This window comes from Notolepis coatsorum, assembly GCF_963971535.1.
Source record: "Notolepis coatsorum genome assembly, chromosome: 16".
In the NCBI taxonomy this organism is placed as follows: domain Eukaryota; kingdom Metazoa; phylum Chordata; class Actinopteri; order Aulopiformes; family Paralepididae; genus Notolepis; species Notolepis coatsorum.
The window spans coordinates 80,977,451-80,997,780 of record NC_140180.1 but is presented as its reverse complement, the minus strand read 5'-3'; the positions used below and the strand labels follow the sequence as shown (position 1 = coordinate 80,997,780).

The window sequence follows — 20,330 nt, the reverse complement described above, 5'->3', positions numbered from 1 at the left end:
CCTCCTCGCTGAAGCGGTAGATCTGCTTGTCGATGAGGGGGCCCATCTTGCGGTAGCGTATGGTGCAGGAGAAGCCGCCGCTCTGCAGGTTGACCATCTTCAGGACGCCGGTGGTCTCGTCGTAGCCGAACGTGACGGCGGTGCTGTCGTACAGGACCTCCGCCAGCTTGGCCAGCTTGCCGTACTTGTAGAGCACCCGCCGGCCGGTGCCCAGGTAGTGCGTGGCCTGGGGCCGGCCGTCCTCACTGAAGTCGTGGATGATGGAGGCGTTGCTCTCGGGGGGGTTGTACGTGTTGCGTATGTAGCCCACGGACACGTGGGTGAACATGGTGTGGCGAGCCACGCTGGGCATGGGGCATGGTGACCGCCGTGACCCGACCCGACACGTCGAACTCAAAGATGTACTGCCTCTGGCTCTGGAGCAGCAGCACCATGGACTGGGAGAGGGGGAAGGAGAGAGGGAGGGAGAGAGAGGGAGGGAGGGAGAGGGGGAGGGAGAGGGAGGGGGAGGGAAGGAGGGAGGGAGAGAGAGGGGGAGGGAGAGAGGGAGGGAGGGAGAGGGGGAGGAGGAGAGAGAGGGAGGGAGAGAGAGGGAGGGAGGGAGAGGGAGGGAGGGAGAGGGGGAGGGAGAGGGAGGGGGAGGGTAGGAGGGAGGAGAGGGAGGGAGGGAGAGAGAGAGAGGGGGAGGGAGAGAGAGGGGGAGGGTAGGAGGGAGGGAGAGAGAGGGGGAGGGAGAGAGGGAGGGAGAGATGGAGGGTAGGAGGGAGAGAGGGAGGGAGAGTAGGAGGGAGGGAGAGGGGGGAGGGAGAGAGGGGGAGGGAGGGAGAGAGAGGGGGAGGGAGAGAGGGAGGGAGAGATGGAGGGTAGGAGGGAGAGAGGGAGGGAGAGTAGGAGGGAGGGAGAGAGGGGGAGGGAGAGAAAGAGGGAGAGATGGAGGGTGGGAGAGAGGGAGGGAGAGATGGAAGGAAAGATGGAGGGTAGGAGGGATGGAGGGATAAATGGAGGGTAGGATAGTGGGAGGGAGAGATGGAGGGTAGGAGAGCGGGAGGGAGAGATGGAGGGAGGGAGGGAAAGATGGAGGGTAGGAGGAATGGAGGGAGAGAGGAAGGGTAGCAGAGAGGGAGATATGGAGGTTAGGAGGGAGGGAGGGAGAGATGGATGGAAAGAGGGAGGGAGGGTGGAGGGGGGGAAGAAGGGACAGAGAAATAGAGATGAATCTGGCATCATCATTTTCATCTGGCCCTACAGGGATTTATATGGAAGAGGATGTTCTTCCTGCTGTGAAATACGAATGCGAGTAATTTATTCTTACCTGATTCATTTGAATCCTCATTACCATAAAAATGATAGATAATTTCACCCTCACTTGGCTATAGTTCATATAACTATACACTCCACTCCACTGCCACGTCTCAGTAACTTTCCATCCTTAAGACGACAAGCTTAAAGGGATATTTCACTTAGTTAGTCAAATATGATATTTCACACGTACAGCATCGTGCTTTCCCCAACTAATAACTGTCCTGCTTCATACCTTGTCATTTTATTTGGTTGTTTGTTTGGTGTGTGTTTTAATTATTTCCCATACGGTTACCTCTGTGATGTATCACCTGTCTCTTTAAGTATCTATTTTAGTCATTATTAAAGAGTGCTGTTTTTACTTGTTTTTTAGGCGGCGCGGTGGTGTAGTGTTTAACACTGTTTAACACACTCACAGCTAGAAGGTTGTGGGTTCGATTCCCGCTTGGGGACCAGGCTGCTGTGTTGCCAGTTACCCAGGTGGGGTATCTCCCGGACCTTTCTGTGTGGCGTTTGTTCTCCCCGTGCTCACAAGGGTTTCCCCTCCCGATAAGATAAACCCAATGGAAAAACATGCACAACAGATCGCTAACGCGACATTCCCCTTTTACTCACTTTGTCCAGGTAGCTGTAACTCCACACCTTGCCATCCACAAAGGTACGTGACAGGATGCGTCCCTGCGGGTCAAACTCTGTCCTCTCGCTCATGCTGCCTCTCTGCAGTCCGACCAGCTGTCCCGTGGCGGAGTAGGACACGTTGACCACCGCCAGGCTGCTGCTGGGCAGCCACATGGCCGGGCGTCCCTGGGCGTCGTACATGATGCGCAGCGTGAACTTGCGGTGGTCGTCGTAGATCTTCTCTGTGCGCGTGTTGCGGTCGAAGTCGATGGAGAGGAGGTTACGCCCGTGGGCCTGGAGGGAAGGACGAGAGCGATAGAGAGAGAGAGAGACAATTAGAATTTACCCAAATCAAAAGCCTTGGGTAGATAAATCCGTCCGTGAGGCTCTGAAAGTGCGCACCTCAGCCTACAACACCGGGCTTGTGACAGGCAACATGGATGAACACAAGACGGCAAGATACAACGTCAGGAGAGCAGTAATAGAGGCAAAACAGAGTTATAGGGACAAAGTTGAACTTCAGTTTGAACAGGCTGACTCTAGAGGTATGTGGCAGGGCCTCAGAACAATGACAGATTACAAAGGCACCTCCCTCAAGCTGAACAGTGACATCTCCTTAGCAAATTAACTCAATACCTTCTATGCGAGGTTTGAGGCGGTGAATAACAACACCAGCCTACAAACCACTGCAATGGAGGGGGGGGGGGGGGGGGCGCTGCTGATGGAGATTCAGTGTTCAGAATAACAGAACATGAGGTGAGGAGGACCTTTAAGAAAGTGAATATCAGGAAGGCAGCAGGACCGGACGGTATCCCCGGCCGCGTCCTAAAAGTCTGTGCCGACCAACTGGCCCCGGTATTCACTGACATATTTAACCTGTCCTTAGAACAGGCTGTCATCCCCACCTGTTTGAAGAAGTCCACCATCATCCCTGTACCCAAAAAATCTACGCCCATTTGCCTCAACGACTACCGCCCTGTAGCTCTCACCTCCATAGCCATGAAGTGCTTTGAGAAGCTAGTGAAGGGCTACATCTGTTCCTCCCTCCCCATCAACCTGGACCCCCTGCAATTTGCATACCGCCCCAACAGGTCCACGGAGGACGCCATGGCCCATGTGCTGCACACAGCAGCATCACACCTGGACAAGAGGCAGGGGAACTATGTGAGAATGCTATTCATCGACTACAGCTCAGCATTCAATACCATAGTCCCCTCCAAACTCATAGCCAAGCTCAGGGACCTGGGCTTGAACTATGACCTCTGCCAATGGGTCTTGGACTTCCTGACGGGCAGACCCCAGGTGGTGAGAGCAGGCAACTGCACCTCCTCATCCATCACCCTCAACATAGGGGCCCCACAGGGCTGTGTTCTGAGTCCCCTCCTCTACTCCCTGTACACACATGACTGTGTGGCTCAGCGGAGCAACAACACAATCATCAAATTTGCTGACGACACAGTAGTGGTGGGCCTGATCTCTGCAAACGACGAGAGGGCCTACCTGGAAGAGGTCAAGGTCCTGGCGGGATGGTGCCAGGAGAACAGACTTTCCCTGAACGTCAGCAAAACAAAGGAGATGATTGTGGACTTCAGGAGGTCGGGGGTCAAGGACTCAGCATCGACGGGGCACCGGTTGAGAGAGTGAACAGTTTTAAGTACCTCGGAGCCCACATATCCGAGGACTTGACATGGACCACACACATTGACAGTGTTGTGAAGAAGGCACGACAACGCCTCTACTTCCTCAGGCGCCTAAGGAAGTTCCAAGTCAGTCAGAAGATCCTTAAGAACTTCTACTCATGTACAATAGAGAGCATCCTGACTGGCAACATCATCTCCTGGTTTGGGAATAGCACTGCACAAGACCGAAGCAGACTACAAAGAGTGACACGTTCAGCGGAATGCACAATTGGAGGGGGGCTTCCCACCCTCCAGAACATTTACAACAAGCGGTGCAGGGGTAAGGCTAAGAGAATCATCAAGGACTCCAGCCACCCGAACAACTGCCTCTTTGAACTGCTGCGGTCAGGCAAGCGATACCGGAGTCTCAAGGCGAGCACAGAAAGACTCAGAAGAAGCTTCTATCCCCAGACCATCAGGCTGCTCAACGAACAATAAACACTATGCAACAACCATCAAATGCACACAGCACACACATCCACACGCACACACTCACTTTAAACAAACAACACACTGCAGCACCCACTCTCCACACTTTAGATCACCTAAACACACTTTATATTTATTGGTAAAGGATTTGCACTACAACTCGTACACCTTACTGTAAATTGTACCTCATCCCATTTCTGCTTTGCACTATATAGTATTGTATATTAGTATATTGCATAGTATATTGTATATTGTATGGTAACTCAGTTACTTCTAGTCTGCATCGAACATTGTACATATGTCTATACTGAACACTGGGACCTCTATTTTTACTTCTTTTTACATGCTACTTTATTTTATTTCATACTTATCTTGTCTAGCACAGTCTCTGGAGCGTAACAGTAAGAAGCATTTTGTATAAAAGTATTCTGTACTTCTGTATGACAACTATTAAAGAAACTTGAAACTTGAACTTGAGAGAGAGAGAGAGAGATCCCCTTTTAAAATAGAAGAAAAGTGATATCGGTGGCTGAAAAGCAAAACCTCCTATCTGAAAATTTCACTTTTTTGAGAAAACAAAAAAAACTGTTGTTTTCTTTCAGAATGCTATTTTTATTTTAATACAATACACTGCTTTTGGCTTTTGGAAAATATCTTGCAGACAGACTGAATAGGTGCAGATAGGAGGTTTCTCACTATCCAAAGTGAAATCAGAAAATACTGAATTTTGCAGATGCGTTTCAGGAGGAGTTTCATATTATGCTGAATGGATGAACATTTTTAAAACCATTTTCAGTGGAGAGACATCTGTTTCAGTCAAACAGATCTATTTATTTATAGCCCTATTCTTTGCGGTGTGGTGCAGTCGACAACTAAACACGTTCCTTTTACTATTATGTACTTTAAGTCTTTACCACTATGTACTATGCTACTATGTCAATACTACAATCTACTATGTACTATGTCTATACTACTATCTACTATGCTACTATGTCTATACTACTATCTACTATGCTACTATGTCTATACTACTATCTACTATGCTACTATGTCTATACTACTATCTACTATGCTACTATGTCAATACTACTACCTACTATGTACTATGCTACTATGTCTATATTACTATCTACTATGTCTATACTACTATCTACTATGCTACTATGTCTATACTACTATCTACGATGTAATAATAATAATAATAATAATAATAATAATAATAATAATAATAATGGATTGGATTTATATAGCGCTCTTCATGACACCCCAGTGACCCCAGAGCGCTTACAGAGTCCATTATAAGTTCATACACAGTCATACCGGTGGTGGTAAGCTACAATTGCTGCCCTGAGGCAGACTCACGGAACTACTATCTACTATGCTACTATGTCTATACTATCTACTATGTCTATACTACTACCTACTATGTCTATACTACTACCTACTATGCTACTATGCCTATACTACTATCTACTATGTACTATGCTACTATGTCTATACTACTATCTACTATGTCTATAATACTACCTACTATGCTAATATGTCTATACTACTATCTACTCAGAGTGTAGCGCTCAAGTTCAGCACTGCTAGATGAAGAATATCACTTACCCTTAGTTGCCAGAGGTGAACTTCTCCTCATTTAGCGTTAGCTAAATTACTAAATGTAAATGTAAATAAAGGTTTTTATATGATCTAAACCTGACCACCGTCGGTCCGTCTTGTCGTCTTTATATGAGTAAGCACCAAGCCAAATTTCTTGTACATGTAAAATATATTTGGCTAAATAAAATGGCCTTTGATTCCGACAGACAGGAAGTGATGTCAGCTCTCACCCTCAGCTTCCTGCCGAACACGGTGACCTTGCCCTTCGTCTGCTCCTTGCGGAGCCGCCACTCGATGGAGTTGAGGCCGTTGTCGGTGGGCAGCGTGATGTTCCTGCGGCCGATGGTGGGGCTGACGGAGCCCGCCAGGATGTGTGGCTCCGTGTGGAAGCTGATGCCCATCCCGTTGGCGTACATCACCCTCAGCGTCCCATTATTGCACAGCTGGTAGCTGTTCCTCACCTGGTCTGTAGAGGGCGATAAGAGGAAGCAGGAGGGGGAACGTGAGGTAGGTTAGCGCGAGCCAGTGTGACCGACAACCACCAGGAAATGACATCCTGGACCTGTGACCAGCCTACTCATGAAAACAAGTGTGATATCCGCCAGGGAAAGTCAGATCAGAAGACCGTCTGCGTCTGCTAGGATTAGATAACCATGACATATTGATAGAACACTGACTCATCTGGTTACTCTCTCCTCCATCTGCAGAAAATGATTCAGGGTTTAGAACAGAGCAGGTGGAGAGGCAGCTGATGTGAGGTCTGCACGCTATATCATCTCAGTCCTTCGTTCTCCACTTAACTCACTCACTCACTCACTAAAACTGGTAAGAGAGAGAGAGAGAGAGATAAAGAGAAGAGAGAAAGGGGGAGAGTGAGAGAGATAGCAAGATAGAGAGACAGGGAGAGGGGGAGCAAGGAAGAGAGAGGAACAAGGAGGAGAGAGAGAGACTATACACTTTTAAAGTCCTGCCTCCAATGTGTTACTGTAAAAGAGATGGATTGATGGAAGATAAGATCAAACTGCTTTTGGCCTGAGATGCAGAGGAGAGTCCTCTACTTCATTTGACAGAAGGTGAAGCAGATCAGACAGACTACCTGACAGGAAGGTAACTCATAAGGCCACTTTGTAATAAAGCTCTGGGCAGCGTTTTAACAACGGGACTCAAACGGCCCCAGAAGCCTTTTCCAAATGACTCGGAGACCGATGTTACTGTAGATACACATCCCCTGCCTCTCTGTATCTGAGAGATCTCTGCAATACCTGAGGGGGGAGAGAGAGAGAGAGATGAGAGAGAGAGAGAGAGAGAGAGAGAGAGAGAAAGAGAGAGAGAGATGAGAGAGAATTAGAGAGAAAGAGATAGAGAGCGAAAGAGATAGAGAGAGAGAAAGAGAGAGAAATGAGAGAGAATTAGAGATAAAGAGATAGAGAGAAAAAAAGAGAGAGATAGAGAGATAGATGAGAGAGAAAGAGAGAGAGAGAGGTGGGTGGATCAACTGTTAATAAGAGGTAATGAGTAGAAAGGGAGAGTTAAAGAATGAGAGAGACAGAGTGAGGGGAGTTTAGGGGGGCGAGGAGGACACACTGTGGAAGAATTAATGAGGAGGGGGAGAGAGAGAGAGAGAGAGAGAGAGAGAGAGAGAGAGAGAGAGAGAGTATGACAGTGTGTCAGCAAACCACTGCGCTGAAACGTACCAAACGGTGAGAGAATGACTTTAGCTGCAGCTCCCTGAGGAACCCAGGGAGTGGAACCGCTCAACACATTCTCCCAGGCCTCCAGACTCCTAGCAGTGTACAGTCTGGATCTATACTGCCGTCATGCTACTCACAGGGACACAGGAGGAGCGCCAATTATTCTCCTCCCTTCCTGTTCCTCTAAACTAGACTGAATCAGCTGTGGGATCATGAGAACTACTGGCTGGATGGGTGTCTGTGTGTATGACTGAGGGAGGGAGGGAGGGAGGGAGAGAGAGAGAGAGAGAGAGAGAGAGAGAGAGAGAGAGAGAGAGAGAGAGAGAGAGAGAGAGAGAGAGCGAGAGAGAGAGAGAGAGAGAGAGAGAGAGAGATAGACCACTACTACTACTACTACTACTACTACTAGTCTACTACTACTACTACTACTACTACTACTACTACTACTACTACTACTACTACTACTACTACTACTACTACTACTACTACTACTACTACTAATAATAATAATAATAATACATGATATGTTAACCAAATAACCCCCAAATACCAAAGAGATATTTGGTTCACGTTCAGAATGACGTTTCTACTGTAATAAGGGGGGGAAAGCAGCTTCAGTTTCTGCTTTAAACCAAGCAGAAAGCAGCCCTGCTGCAGGGCTGAGTGAGCTGAGTGTGTCTCTACCTTGCACCACTGTATAGGATGCTTCCACAGACGACAGGTTGGTGATGACGGTGACATCATCGTCCCTGCTGGAGCTCTCGATGTCGATGTTGATGGAGCGCTCGATCTCACGGTGCAGACTGGTCACCATGCCGGTAGGATAGGTCACGTTGGTCAGACGACCCTCGCTGTCGTACCTAGAGGATACGATACATGTACGATCAGGGAGGGAGGGACACACACACACACATGTAACAATGAGGATACAAAAGTACATGTCTATATGTGTATTTTTGTAAAATTTGCTGACAAAATGACAAAGAGCTGGAATGGGCTGTAGTTAAAAAAGCTAACACCGGGGGGCAGTGTGGCTCTATTATACAGCATCATGGAGGAAACCAGGGGGTTATGTGAACATGAGCTGAGAAGCTTTTTGTTTTTCAGACCATCAAAGGTAGACGGGTTGACACCACACAAAGAAACACACTGACTGGCGCACACACACACACACACACACACACACACACACACACACACACACACACACACACACACACACACACACACACACACACACACACACACACACACACACACACACACACACACACACACACACACACACACACAGACACAGACACAGACACACGCGCACACACACACAGGCACACACACTTACTGGTAAAGACACACAAACAATACACGGCCACAGACTCACTGGTAGAAGGTGGTCCATCCGGTCTCGTCGGCCTTGGTGGCCAAGAGGCCGGTGCTGCCGGTGTAGCCCAGCAGAGCCACCTCCAGGCCCAGGGCCGAGACGCTGCGCAGCCCCCCGGTGGGGTCCAGGCCCAGCGTGACCACCTGGTTCTCCGGGAGCAGCACCAGCCTGAGCAGCCCCGCTCCTCCTCCCTGCCCCAGGCCGTCCCTGCGCACGCGCACCGTGTTGTTGCAGTTGTCCACCAGCGTGGCCAGCTCTCCGTCTGTACCGTAGGTGAAGTTGTAGAGCGGCTCTCCGGTCACCAGGCTCAGCGTCTGTATGTGGAGGCCCTCCCCGTTGAAGACGTACAGCTCCTGTTCCCGCGGCGACGCCACCTCGTACTGCCCCGCGCCCGATCCGGCCAGGCCCATCCCGGAGACGGCGGGGCCGGGCCGGTTGGCTCGCACGGCTCTGATGCGTATGTTGTTGAGGTCCGCGATGAAGAGCGTGCCGTCGGGCGAGACCGCCAGGGAGGCGGGCGAGTTGAGGCCGGCGTCGGGAGCGTAGCCGTCGTCGCCGTAGAAACAGTTGCAGTTGACGTCGTTCTTGCAGTCGCAGTCGGAGGCGGCGCCGGCGAGCAGAGAGATCTCTCCGTTTGTGCTCACCTAGAAACAACAGCAAGCAAGGCCAATTAGAGCTGGAAATATAATGAAATAATAATTCAATATTCAGAGTTCAACTAGGTGCTCTAGTGAGTACAATGTTTTCACAAAATGTCTCTTGGGTCTTTGAGAAAAGACAACTGGAACAAGATGGGATCCCAGGCACTCAACGAGTATTACAGGGAGAAAGAGAAGTTAAAAAGTATTACAGGAAGAAAGATAAGTTAAAAAGTATTAAAGGAAGAAAGAGAAGTTAAGAAGTATTACAGGAAGAAAGATAAGTTAAAAAGTATTACAGGAAGAAAGAGAAGTTAAGAAGTATTACAGGAAGAAAGATAAGTTAAAAAGTATTACAGGAAGAAAGAGAAGTTAAAACGTATTACAGGGAGAAAGATAAGTAAAAAAGTATTACAGGAAGAAAGAGAAGTTCTTTTTGTCAAATATGAACACTGGATGTTGGTGGTTTGAGTGCCCTTTTGTAGCTTGAGCCCCTGCCCCCCAAATTGTCTATGCACGCCCCTGACAGGAAGAAAGACAAGTTAAAAAGTATTACAGGAAGAAAGATATAGTTGGGTCAAGAACCTCAATTCCGTGACCATTCTCTGGCTAAGATGTTTTGATGATTGATTTGACTTCTATGGACCTTTTATAAAAGATTTAGCCCCTGTGTCCCTCCCAAAAAGCCCAGCATCTTTTGTCAGATGGCCAAATCCATCCAAATACCTGCCGGCGCCATCTTGAAAAATGTACTTTTGAACCAGAGCACCTAGAATCATGTATGAATACACGTTTTTGTGTAAGTCGACGGTGAGGAGTTTGATTCTGACATCAGTGCTGTTGGAGTTGACGTTATGACATCATTTTGGCACAGAAATCCAAGATGGCCACGACCCAGTAGAGCGAAATTGTAACTTTAAATGTCAAAACCAATTTTACCATGGTACTGCTGTACTTTAAACAAACTACCTTCATAAGGATCTCAGTAAAATAATTGATGAATACAGTATGACGAGATAATTAATTATACTTAAAAATACACTATCTTTAATAGCTGTAACTTGAACAGGTTAAGAATGAAACCACTTTAAACATGTCATGATCAGTCCGAATCAGAGCATTCTGCCTCACTAGATTCTGAATCATCAGATTCCAATGAATCCCCCCTCCTCCTCTCTACATCACCATCCTCCTCATTTCCCTCTTCCTTGTTTTCTTCAGCTGGCCCTGGTGCAGGTAGATGTGTTGGGAGAGCAGGTTGTGTGTGGCAGACAGGGCGACAGCGACCACCCACCAGCTCCCAGCCATGTCCAAGTGACGTTCTTCATTCTCTTCCACTTCGTGTCACAGGCCTCAGCCATGGTGCTACTCTTCTTGTCGCCATAGATAACGTCATGTGAACTCGAAGAGCCCCTCTACCACCTCCTCCTCAAGGTCAAGGCTATCTCCCCACTGCAAGAGCAGCCATCGTGCCACAGGGCTCTACGCCACCTTGTCATACATCAACAACTTACCCTGCCATAGAATCCTGAGTTGACATCACAGCCTGTAATACAATGCAGCTGCACAATACAGTCTGCCATCTCCTCAGTAACCAGGCCACAGCAGAAGACTGTCTCCTGCTTTCTCCTGATACAGAGCATACCGGGCAGCTGTTGCGAGATGACCGCTGCCGCGACATAGGCATCAGTGTCGGCTGTATCAATGACAACAGGGCCACTGTAGCCTGACTCACGTAGAACTGTGTAAGCAGAGAAGAAGATGGTGTCAGCCTCAGACTGAATGAGCTTGCTCTTCTGTGTCTTCCTATATGTGCCGTTGGAGTTGAATAAGGCCACACATTCCTCGACAACACAATGTTCCAGCAACTCGGAGAGATTCTCAAGTTGACTGACCTCAACCAGGTGGATCACTGCCTTGAGAGCACTCCGCTCCTTCTCAGCAACTCTTGCCTTGAGTTCCTCCCCAGTCTTCTCCGTGCATGGCCGGGCAACAGTGGATTGGAAGGTAGAGTAGTCGTCTGGTAATCCGGTGGTTCCCGGTTCGATTCCCACTCCTCCAGGGCAGGAATCGTCCTTGAGCAAGACACTTAACCCCTAATTGCTCTCGTGAGCAGGTTGGCACCTTGCATGGTTGCCTCCGCCACCGGTGTGTGAGTGAATGGGTAAAATGTGAGGAACAAATTGTAAAGTGCTTTGGATAAAAACGCTATATAAATGCAGTCCATAAATGCAGTCCATGGACCCTTGGCAAATGTCAAGCATTTGCTCAGAGGGACGGGTGCATGGAGGCAGGTTTTCTTACTGAACACCTGGTCAACTTCTCCTCTCCCACAGCGTGGTCTGAGTTGAAGTCCGCAATGAGTTCATCAGAGGCAGGCATGGCTGACTGTAGGAGGGTGGGTGAGGCTGGGTCAAATGGGAAGGAGTCAAACCAAGTCCTGCACGCGCTGCTCATCTTCTCGCATCCGAGGTGATATCTGATTTCAAGTGCGTCGGGCTTACAGCACCAGACACATTTGGTTTCATTATGTATCAGCCCAAGACTCGATCTCAGCCGCTTGGCAGCTAGAGCCGCAGCTGGGGCACAAACATCAGACATAGACGAAGACTCAGATTGGCTTTCATCGACCTCTTGTCTTTTCTTGGCCTGTTCCAGTTTCTTGGCATTCCATAAGGTCAACCTACATGTATTATGGACACATTGTCCAATGGGACCTTTATCCCAATCAACAGTTGCATGGACGTTTTTTTTATTTAATTTAATTTATTATAATTTTTTTGGCATTTTATTGATTTATTGGCAGGGACGCGAGAAGTCCGCGGGGAGTGGGGGTGCTGAGATATCGATCGTTTTTGATTAATTTTTTTTTATATAAAATATATATATTATATAATTATACTTGTAGTTGTATTGTCTGCGAGACATTGCCACCACGCAACACGTCAAAATGCTCGCTATCTGCAAACAGCTCCACTGTCTGTCATGTCATAACCAACACTCTCGTTCACTTGACTAGAGGATACTATGATGAATTGAAAATGGAGGACCCTGATGTAAACAAGACGAAAGTCTTTCTCTGGTCTGCATCCCCTTAACAATTGTATGTATTGAGCTGTAGCCTACTGTACTGTACCCATTCTGCAATCTGTTAATAAACTTTTCAATCAAACTTTTCAATCAAAACCGCTGCCCAACCGTTCTGGTGCACACATCACAGCCCAGCTTACCCCACCTGGCTGTTGCGCACTCCCTCTGCAATTCGTTCCCCGCATACATGATCGCCGACATGATGCAAAAGGTCTTCGATCACCCTCCCGGGGGCTCGGATAGTTCTGCTGGCTTGTTCATATATTCCTTTACTGCGAATGCAGCGTCCCAAAAGTCCAAAACTATCCCAGCCGCTGTGTCTATTTTTTTTACCAACGGATTTCCAGTTCAACGTTGACACTTCCAGGCCGCGTCTATTCGAATCCCAACCGGTTCATGCGTCGGCTACACGCTGTTAATAATAACACTGCATTATCGAGACAGCGCCCCTATGACGATCTGAATGAATTCCAAGAGTAGGGTAAATCTGCAGTGCCGTTCCGCTCTGTGACATGAGTAGCCTCGGTTACAAATTTGGAATAAAATCCAAAACAACCTTGCAGTTGCAGTTACACTCCCATCCAGCAGGGGGTGCTGCAGCCCCTGCCGCACCCCTCCTTCTCGCGTCCCTGTTTATTGGACAGACCCGGCAGAGAGGAAGGATGGGAGAAGATATGGGGAGGAGACATTCGGCAAAGGTAGCCGGGTCCGGGAGTCAAACCCGGGATGGCCGCGTTGCACTGCAGTGTGTTACGCCCTGCATGGACGTTTCTGAACATGTCAAGACCGCTCCATAACAGTGCCTTTTTGTTTATATTTTCCCACCTCTCAATTGAGGTAATGGAATCGTGGCTTCATTGCAAAGCCTGCCACACTGGAGGATACATGTAGTCTGATGAGTTATGCACTTTCTATTTGTCCCTGTGAGTTGATTGATTTCTTCCATTTTCAGTTATGCATCTACACTGTGCATCTATGCAACTACTCTTCCTTTTAAACTCTAACCTTATTCTGACCTAGATCCCTGGAAATACCACCCTTATAGCTAACAAGCATAGTCTAGTGTAACATGACCCAATCAGAGACAGGCAGAGACTGTCATCATCTACCATAACATGTGGTGTAACATATCGACTAGCGACTAGTCTAGCATAACATGAATTACAAGTCGCCGCTACAGTATATTTAACAAACCCCAAACACAGGGCTACAATGACTATATTAGCTAAATAGTTCTTGCTAGCTGGCTAGCTATCGGGAAAGTTGGTAGCACCAGTGCTATCAGTGGAAAGGTTAATCTGAAGCCCTGCCCAAACACCACATCTTACCTTCCCATTCAAAAGTAAAATGTTTGCTTTAGTTTGGCCATCTTGGATTTCTGGGTACAAATTATGTCATAACATCAAACTGATGTCAGAATTGGAATCCTCATGGTCGACTTACACAAAAAAGTGTATTTATACATGATTCAAAGGTTCATTTTTCAAGATGGCGCCAGAAGGTATTTTGGATTTGGCCATCTGACAAAAAATGCTGGGATTTTTGGGAGGGACATGGGGGATAAATATTTTATAAAAAGGTCCATAGAAGTCAAATCAATCATCAAAACATCTTAGCCAGAGAATGGTCACGGAATTGAGGTTATTGACCCAACTAATAGGTTAATAAGTAGTACAGGAAGAAAAAGAAGTTAAAAATATTACAGGAAGAAAAAAGTTAAAAATATTACAGGAAGAAAGAGAAGTTAAAAAGTATTACAGGAAGAAAGAGAAGTTAAAAGTATTACAGGAAGAAAAAAGTTTAAAATATTACAGGAAGAAAGAGAAGTTAAAAAGTATTACAGGAAGAAAGAGAAGTTAAAAGGTATTACAGGAAGAAAGAGAAGTTAGAAAGTATTACAAGAAGAAAGAGAAGTTAAAATGTATTACAAGAAGAAAGAGAAGTTAAAATGTATTACAGGAAGAAAGATAAGTAAAAAAGTATTACAGGAAGAAAAATAAGTTAAAAAGTATTACAGGAAGAAAGATAAGTTAAAAAGTATTACAGGAAGAAAGATAAGTTAAAAAGTATTACAGGAAGAAAGATAAGTTAAAAAGTATTACAGGAAGAAAGACAAGTTAAAAAGTATTAGAGGAAGAAAGAGAAGTTAAAAGGTATTACAGGGGAAAAAAAATTGTTATAAAGTATTACAGGTAGAAAGAGAAGCCATTATTATGGCACGGCTACATCGTTTAAAAAAAGCCTTGGATAATTTTTGTATCCTCATTGTGTGTGTGTGTGTGTGTGTGTGTGTGTGTGTGTGTGTCCCTCCGTCCCTGATCGTACCTGTATCGTATCCTTTAGGTATGACAGTGACGGTCGTCAGACCAGCGTAACCTATCCTACCAGCATGGTGACCAAGGCTTTTTTATTATTATTTTTTTTTAAACGTGCCACAATAAAGACTCTTTAACATATTTTCCTTCCTGCTATACTTTTTGTGTGCCTGGGATCCCGTCTTGTTCCAATAATAAAATAACAATAATAACAATTAAAAACATGACATTTATCATCAAATCGGAGCACTGTGTGTGTCTCGTACAAACATAGTGTTTGGCTTCCAAGAAGAAACACCTAAAGTAAGACCCACACAACCCCAGCTGCCTTGTCAGTTCAGTTTGCCAGAAATACAACTCTGACACTGACAGAAGGCCTCTGGGCAAACTGTCTGGTACTGGTCTGTCTGGTACCTGTCTGACACGGTTGATCTTCTTCTCGTCCGTCTCGGCGATGTACAGGATGCCGGTGTGGGACAGGGCGATGGCCGTGGCACTCTCCAGCGCGGCGTGGATGGCCAGCTTGCTGAGGCTGTAGTCAATGCCGGGAACCTGACAGTGCATGGGCCGGCCGGCTATGATGCTCACCTGCAGGACGTGGGGCGCAGAAGAGAGAACCTCAGCCAATACCAATGTTTGGGGATTTGAACCTGGGACCATAGGATCCACAGGCGGCCGCACTAACCAGCTGAGCTAAAGGATCGGACCCATAATAATAATAATAATAATACTAATAATTCATTACATTTATATAGCGCTTTTCTAGATACTTAAAGCGCTCTCCACAATGTAGCACCACTGGTAGCACCCAGTCTTGGGCTACGCAGGCTCAATGGCTGCCTTACACTGGCACCAGGCACACGTCACACTACACAATGGCTGAACGGCTCAGGAGACGGGGATTGATATCAGCCAATTAAGGGGAAAGGATGATTAGGTGGCCGTGATGTCAGAGACCTGATTGGGAATTTGGCCAGGAACGTCGGAGAACCCCCTACTCTTTACGATAGGCGCCCTGGGTTCTTTAACGACAGTCAGGACCTCGGTTTAGCGTCTCATCCGAATTAAGGACCCATTAGCAGGTGTTGGTTGACTGTGACCGATTCCTCAGCAGTTTACACAAACAATACCACAATTATGGAGAGATGATGAACGGGGAACAACGGCCATTTAAAACAATTGTTATTTAGGCGGGTAGTACAACATGTTAAAAGAAAAAAAGCCAGCAATGTACTCAAGCCTGCTGCTTTAATCAAAAAGGTACTTGAAAGGGAGAGAGTCATCACCGGAATCTGGCCGGACAGCTCAGTGAGGAAATTAATGGAACACGGTATAACGGCCAAATTAAAAGCCAAATTACATTTTCCAGTGTCCATTGATTTTTTTTTCAGTTACCACTCGGGGGGACTCACACCTTCAGCACGGGCAGGGCTAGTTTTTTACCGCACACTCGTGGCTTGATATAGGTTGTCACTCTCGATGTGCATTTCCTGACTTAAATGCCAAATATTGCAACCAATATTACCTCGGCACTCACACTCAAACCTGACACCTGACAAAAAGCCAGTTTGTTTGTAAACTCCAACCGAGCAGCGCTCTGCCTGCGCCGTTCACGCCTTCCAGAGAGTGAGCTTACACAATCGAGAAACAACCACTCTCAAGAAATGTGAGTTTATGGCTCGCTTACAAGCGTTTCCTCTTGCAGAAAATGCTACTCAGCCTGGTATTGAATCTGTATTTTAAGTTTTAATTTCGCTGTAATTTCCACGTTGAGCTTCCTGCCAAGTCTTTGCACCAAAGGTCTTTCAAGTGCGTTAGGAATTAGGGATGTCCGATATTATCGGCCGACCGATATTATCGGCCGATATCGGCAGTAAAATGTGATATCGGAAAATATCGGTATCGGTTTAAAAACAAAAAAAAACAATAACAATATTTGTTATATATATATCCAGTGAAATTATTAGTTACCTGAAATTATTCAGTTTTTTGGACGGGGAAACCCTGCATATATCGGTATCGGTTGATATCGGTTGATATCGGTATCGGAAATTAAAAGTTGGACAATATCGGAATATCGGTATCGGTAAAAAAGCCAATATCGAGCATCCCTATTAGGAATGAATGCGTAGGCATGCGTACAATGCAGGATTTCTTCTTTTAGTTTCTAAACTGAGATGTTTAGTCTGGATAGGCTGATCTCAAACCTGCCTGTGTAACTAACTAGGATATGAGGACTGTGTGTTTTGATTGATTGATTGAAAATTTTATTAACAGATTGCAGAATGGGTACAATACAGTACAGCTCAATACACACAATTGTTAAGGGGATGCAGACCAGAGAAAGACTTTCGTCTTGTTTACATCAGGGTCCCCCATTTTCAATTCATCATAACATATATGACATACATGACATACAGATAGACAGTACTGCTACATCTATACATTTATGACATACCAGATTTACAAATACAGTACCGTTTTTGATACAAGAAGAGTCTAAAAAAGAGAGTATATACATTTGACGAAGAAACTGTACATTGGAGGAGGTTGGTAGGTAGGAGGTTGGCAGGAGGGGTGGAGGGGGGGGGGTTGGGTAGGTGGACTGGGGTGCGCGGGAAACTGTATATTGGAGGTGGTGGGGTGGGGGGGGGGCATGGGGACTGTGTGTATGTGTAACTAGGAGGGATATGAGAACTGTGTGTTTGTGTGACAACAAAATTATCTTCATCTTCTAAGAATAAACCAAGCTTAACACATTGAATGCCACGGACGCGTTTTGTCGTTAGTTCATGCCGACCTTTGAGTGCCCCCGACGCTATATAGCGCTTGTTTGTCGTTTTTTTTTATTGGCGATTTGAATTCATATTTCATCAATCGATACCTCGGGTTAGTGCTGCAGAGTCTCTCTGAGCTCAATTGGGAAGATACCGCCCCCTATCGTCTCTCCCTGTGTAACTGCACCCCATTACTTTACACTGCTGAAGGGGGGGTGGCCAGTTTGCTCATTTTACTTTCCCCTCAAGCCAACTGAAGGATCGATTGTGCTCGCCGGCCCGGAAAACGCATGGATTATGTATTTACAGGACCCAACACTGTAATCAATAAGCGTGATCGATATTTGGAATGGCGATCAGGAATTGGAATAATCTTTTTGGATAACATCTGATCTCAGGTAAGGAATTTATTTTACCAGTCTTAGGATAATCAGAGCTGTTTTCACAGAGATATAAACGTTTGCCCTATGCGTGTGTGTGTGTGTGTGGCTGTGATCGCTGATGAGGAAATGAGAGAATAGATTTTTCAGCCCGCCTCTATAGCGTGCATAAGTACACATATACTATCGATAATCTAGCATTTATTTGAAAACTATTCATAAATAGGCCGAAAAATTACAACGTGTTTGTGTATGCTAGAATATTCCAGTAAATGCCTTTTATCACGGAATCTATATATTTTCCTGAAAAACGAGGGCTTTTCAAAATGCTATAAAACGAAAATGAACCGATTAAAAAACAATCCGTTTCGACAATGTTGACTGCAAACAAGTCATTGATAAGCGACAGGCAGATTAGACACATAATTTAAGACAGAGATTATGCGTTCACAACGCTATCATTGAAGTGGGTCCTGGCATTTAACCATGTTTCCCATGTTAACACTATGTGGACCGTCCACGAGTTAACTCGTGATTCGATTCCACCCGTTGAGGACCAGAGCCACGAGTTAACTCGTGGCGAGTTGTTATTGTTTTATTCCATATTTATAACGCTATTAACGTCCGCGATCGACATGCATGACCTACCCACATATTTGATTTTTGAAACATGCAATACCGGCCAGATCTGCTTAGGGGCGCCATCGCTCCACTGCAGTATCATTGAGGGCATTTGAAAAAAAAAATCTTTTCACTGTATGTGGGCGTTTCATATGAGCCTCGGTTCCAAACGAACACCCTCCATCTTTGATCACGTTACCGATCGCATATTTCAGCCTGGAATAATGGGATTTATGATTAGCCAATGGACATATCGATCTACCAGATTCCGATGACTAATGACGAAATGCTGCCGGCGATCACATGGCCTGACGGTAGGATACTATTCCCCCAAATTACAGCTGGATTGGACATTGTTTTAAAACGTGATCGATCACTGACATTGGCTACCTGAACGCACACTGTATTGCTAATCAATAATACTAATCGGCATTCCCCGCCGCCCCCATTTCATCCATAGATGCTCTGTAATAGTACGGATGCTACGCAGTTTGTTTTATTTCATTCGTATATATACAGCAGAAATGGCGTTTGATATAACGGCGCCAACGTTTAGCCTATTATCTAGCTCCCCGGAAAAAAGACGAGACGGAAAGTGCGATAAACCTTATATTCACGACGCTATAAAATGACAACCAACCGATGGATTTTTATTTTCTTTAAGCCATTATGAAGGCACGGTTTATGCACTCAAGTGACAATGAGAATGGACAGATAGCAATACTATAAACTATATATATAGCTCTTAGAAAGTACATCGGTTTGTAAACAAACCTCTGTCCTCTGGCCTATAAATCGACTGTGGTCGCCAAAGTGTTAATGGCCGGCACTGAAACTGTTAAGGTTGGTGTGGTGATGTGGTGATGTGGTGATGTGCTCAGGGTCATCCAGGCGACGGTACGGACCTGGTGGTTCTCGGTGATCCGCAGGATGACGTTGTTCTCCAGGACATACAGGGAGTTGTCCATGGGATTCACCGCCAGGTCAGTGGGCCACTCCAGACGCACCTGCTCAGAAAGATGCAGACATCAGTGTGTTATCATCACAGCTCTCCGCACGGCGTGGCATGATGAAGTGGGACGCCAGGGCTCTGACAGCCCTCTCCTTCATGTTCTCTCTCTTCCTCTGCTTCACATTCTCTCTCTTCCTCTCCTCCATTCATCCACCCCCTCGTCCCTTCAGCCCATCATATTCACTACCGGTGTGTTCACCTCCGTCAAAAATAATCACCACCTGCCCTCCTTCCTGGCTGGCACCACTGTTGGTGATGCAGCTGTGCTCTCGGGGGGGGGGGGGGGGGACTGTCAAACCACCATCTATCACCCCACGCCCCCTTCCCTTCCTCCAGACATCCATCCTTCCATCCACCTCTCTCTTCCGTCCTCCTTTTCTCCTTCCCTCATCCCTCTCTCCCTCCCTCCCTACATCTATCTTCCTCCTTCCTTCCCTCCCTCCATCTCTCTTCCTCCTTCCCTCCATCCCCCCTCCCTCCCTCCATCTCTCTTCCTCCTTCCCTCATCCCTCCCTCCATCTCTCTTCCTCCTTCCCTCCATCTCTCTTCCTCCTTCCCTCCATCTCTCTCCCTCGCTCCATCCATCTGTCTTCCTATGCTCCCTCCCTCCATCTCTCTTCCTCCTTCCCTCACCCTCCCTCCCTCCATCTCTCTTCCTCCTTCCCTCATCCCTCCCTCCCTCCATCTCTCTTCTTCCTTCCCTCCACCCCCCTCCTTCCCTCCATCCCTCCATCTCTCTTCCTCCTTCCCTCCATCTCTCTCCCTCGCTCCATCCATCTGTCTTCCTATGCTCCC

At 46.6% G+C, this 20,330-nt stretch overlaps 1 protein-coding gene across 1 annotated transcript in view; it reads right to left on the bottom strand.

Annotated features, from left to right (window-relative positions):
• LOC311243029 (teneurin-2-like) overlaps window positions 1-20,330 on the bottom strand; it is a gene marked incomplete at both ends in the record, with an annotated part of 205,542 nt that overhangs the window by 26,329 nt on the left and 158,883 nt on the right. The window contains 8 exon segments of the mRNA XM_084332100.1: window positions 2-358; window positions 360-437; window positions 1,915-2,211; window positions 5,861-6,096; window positions 8,006-8,181; window positions 8,703-9,346; window positions 15,160-15,333; window positions 19,429-19,530. Coding sequence (XP_084188226.1) covers window positions 2-358; window positions 360-437; window positions 1,915-2,211; window positions 5,861-6,096; window positions 8,006-8,181; window positions 8,703-9,346; window positions 15,160-15,333; window positions 19,429-19,530 — 2,064 coding nt within the window.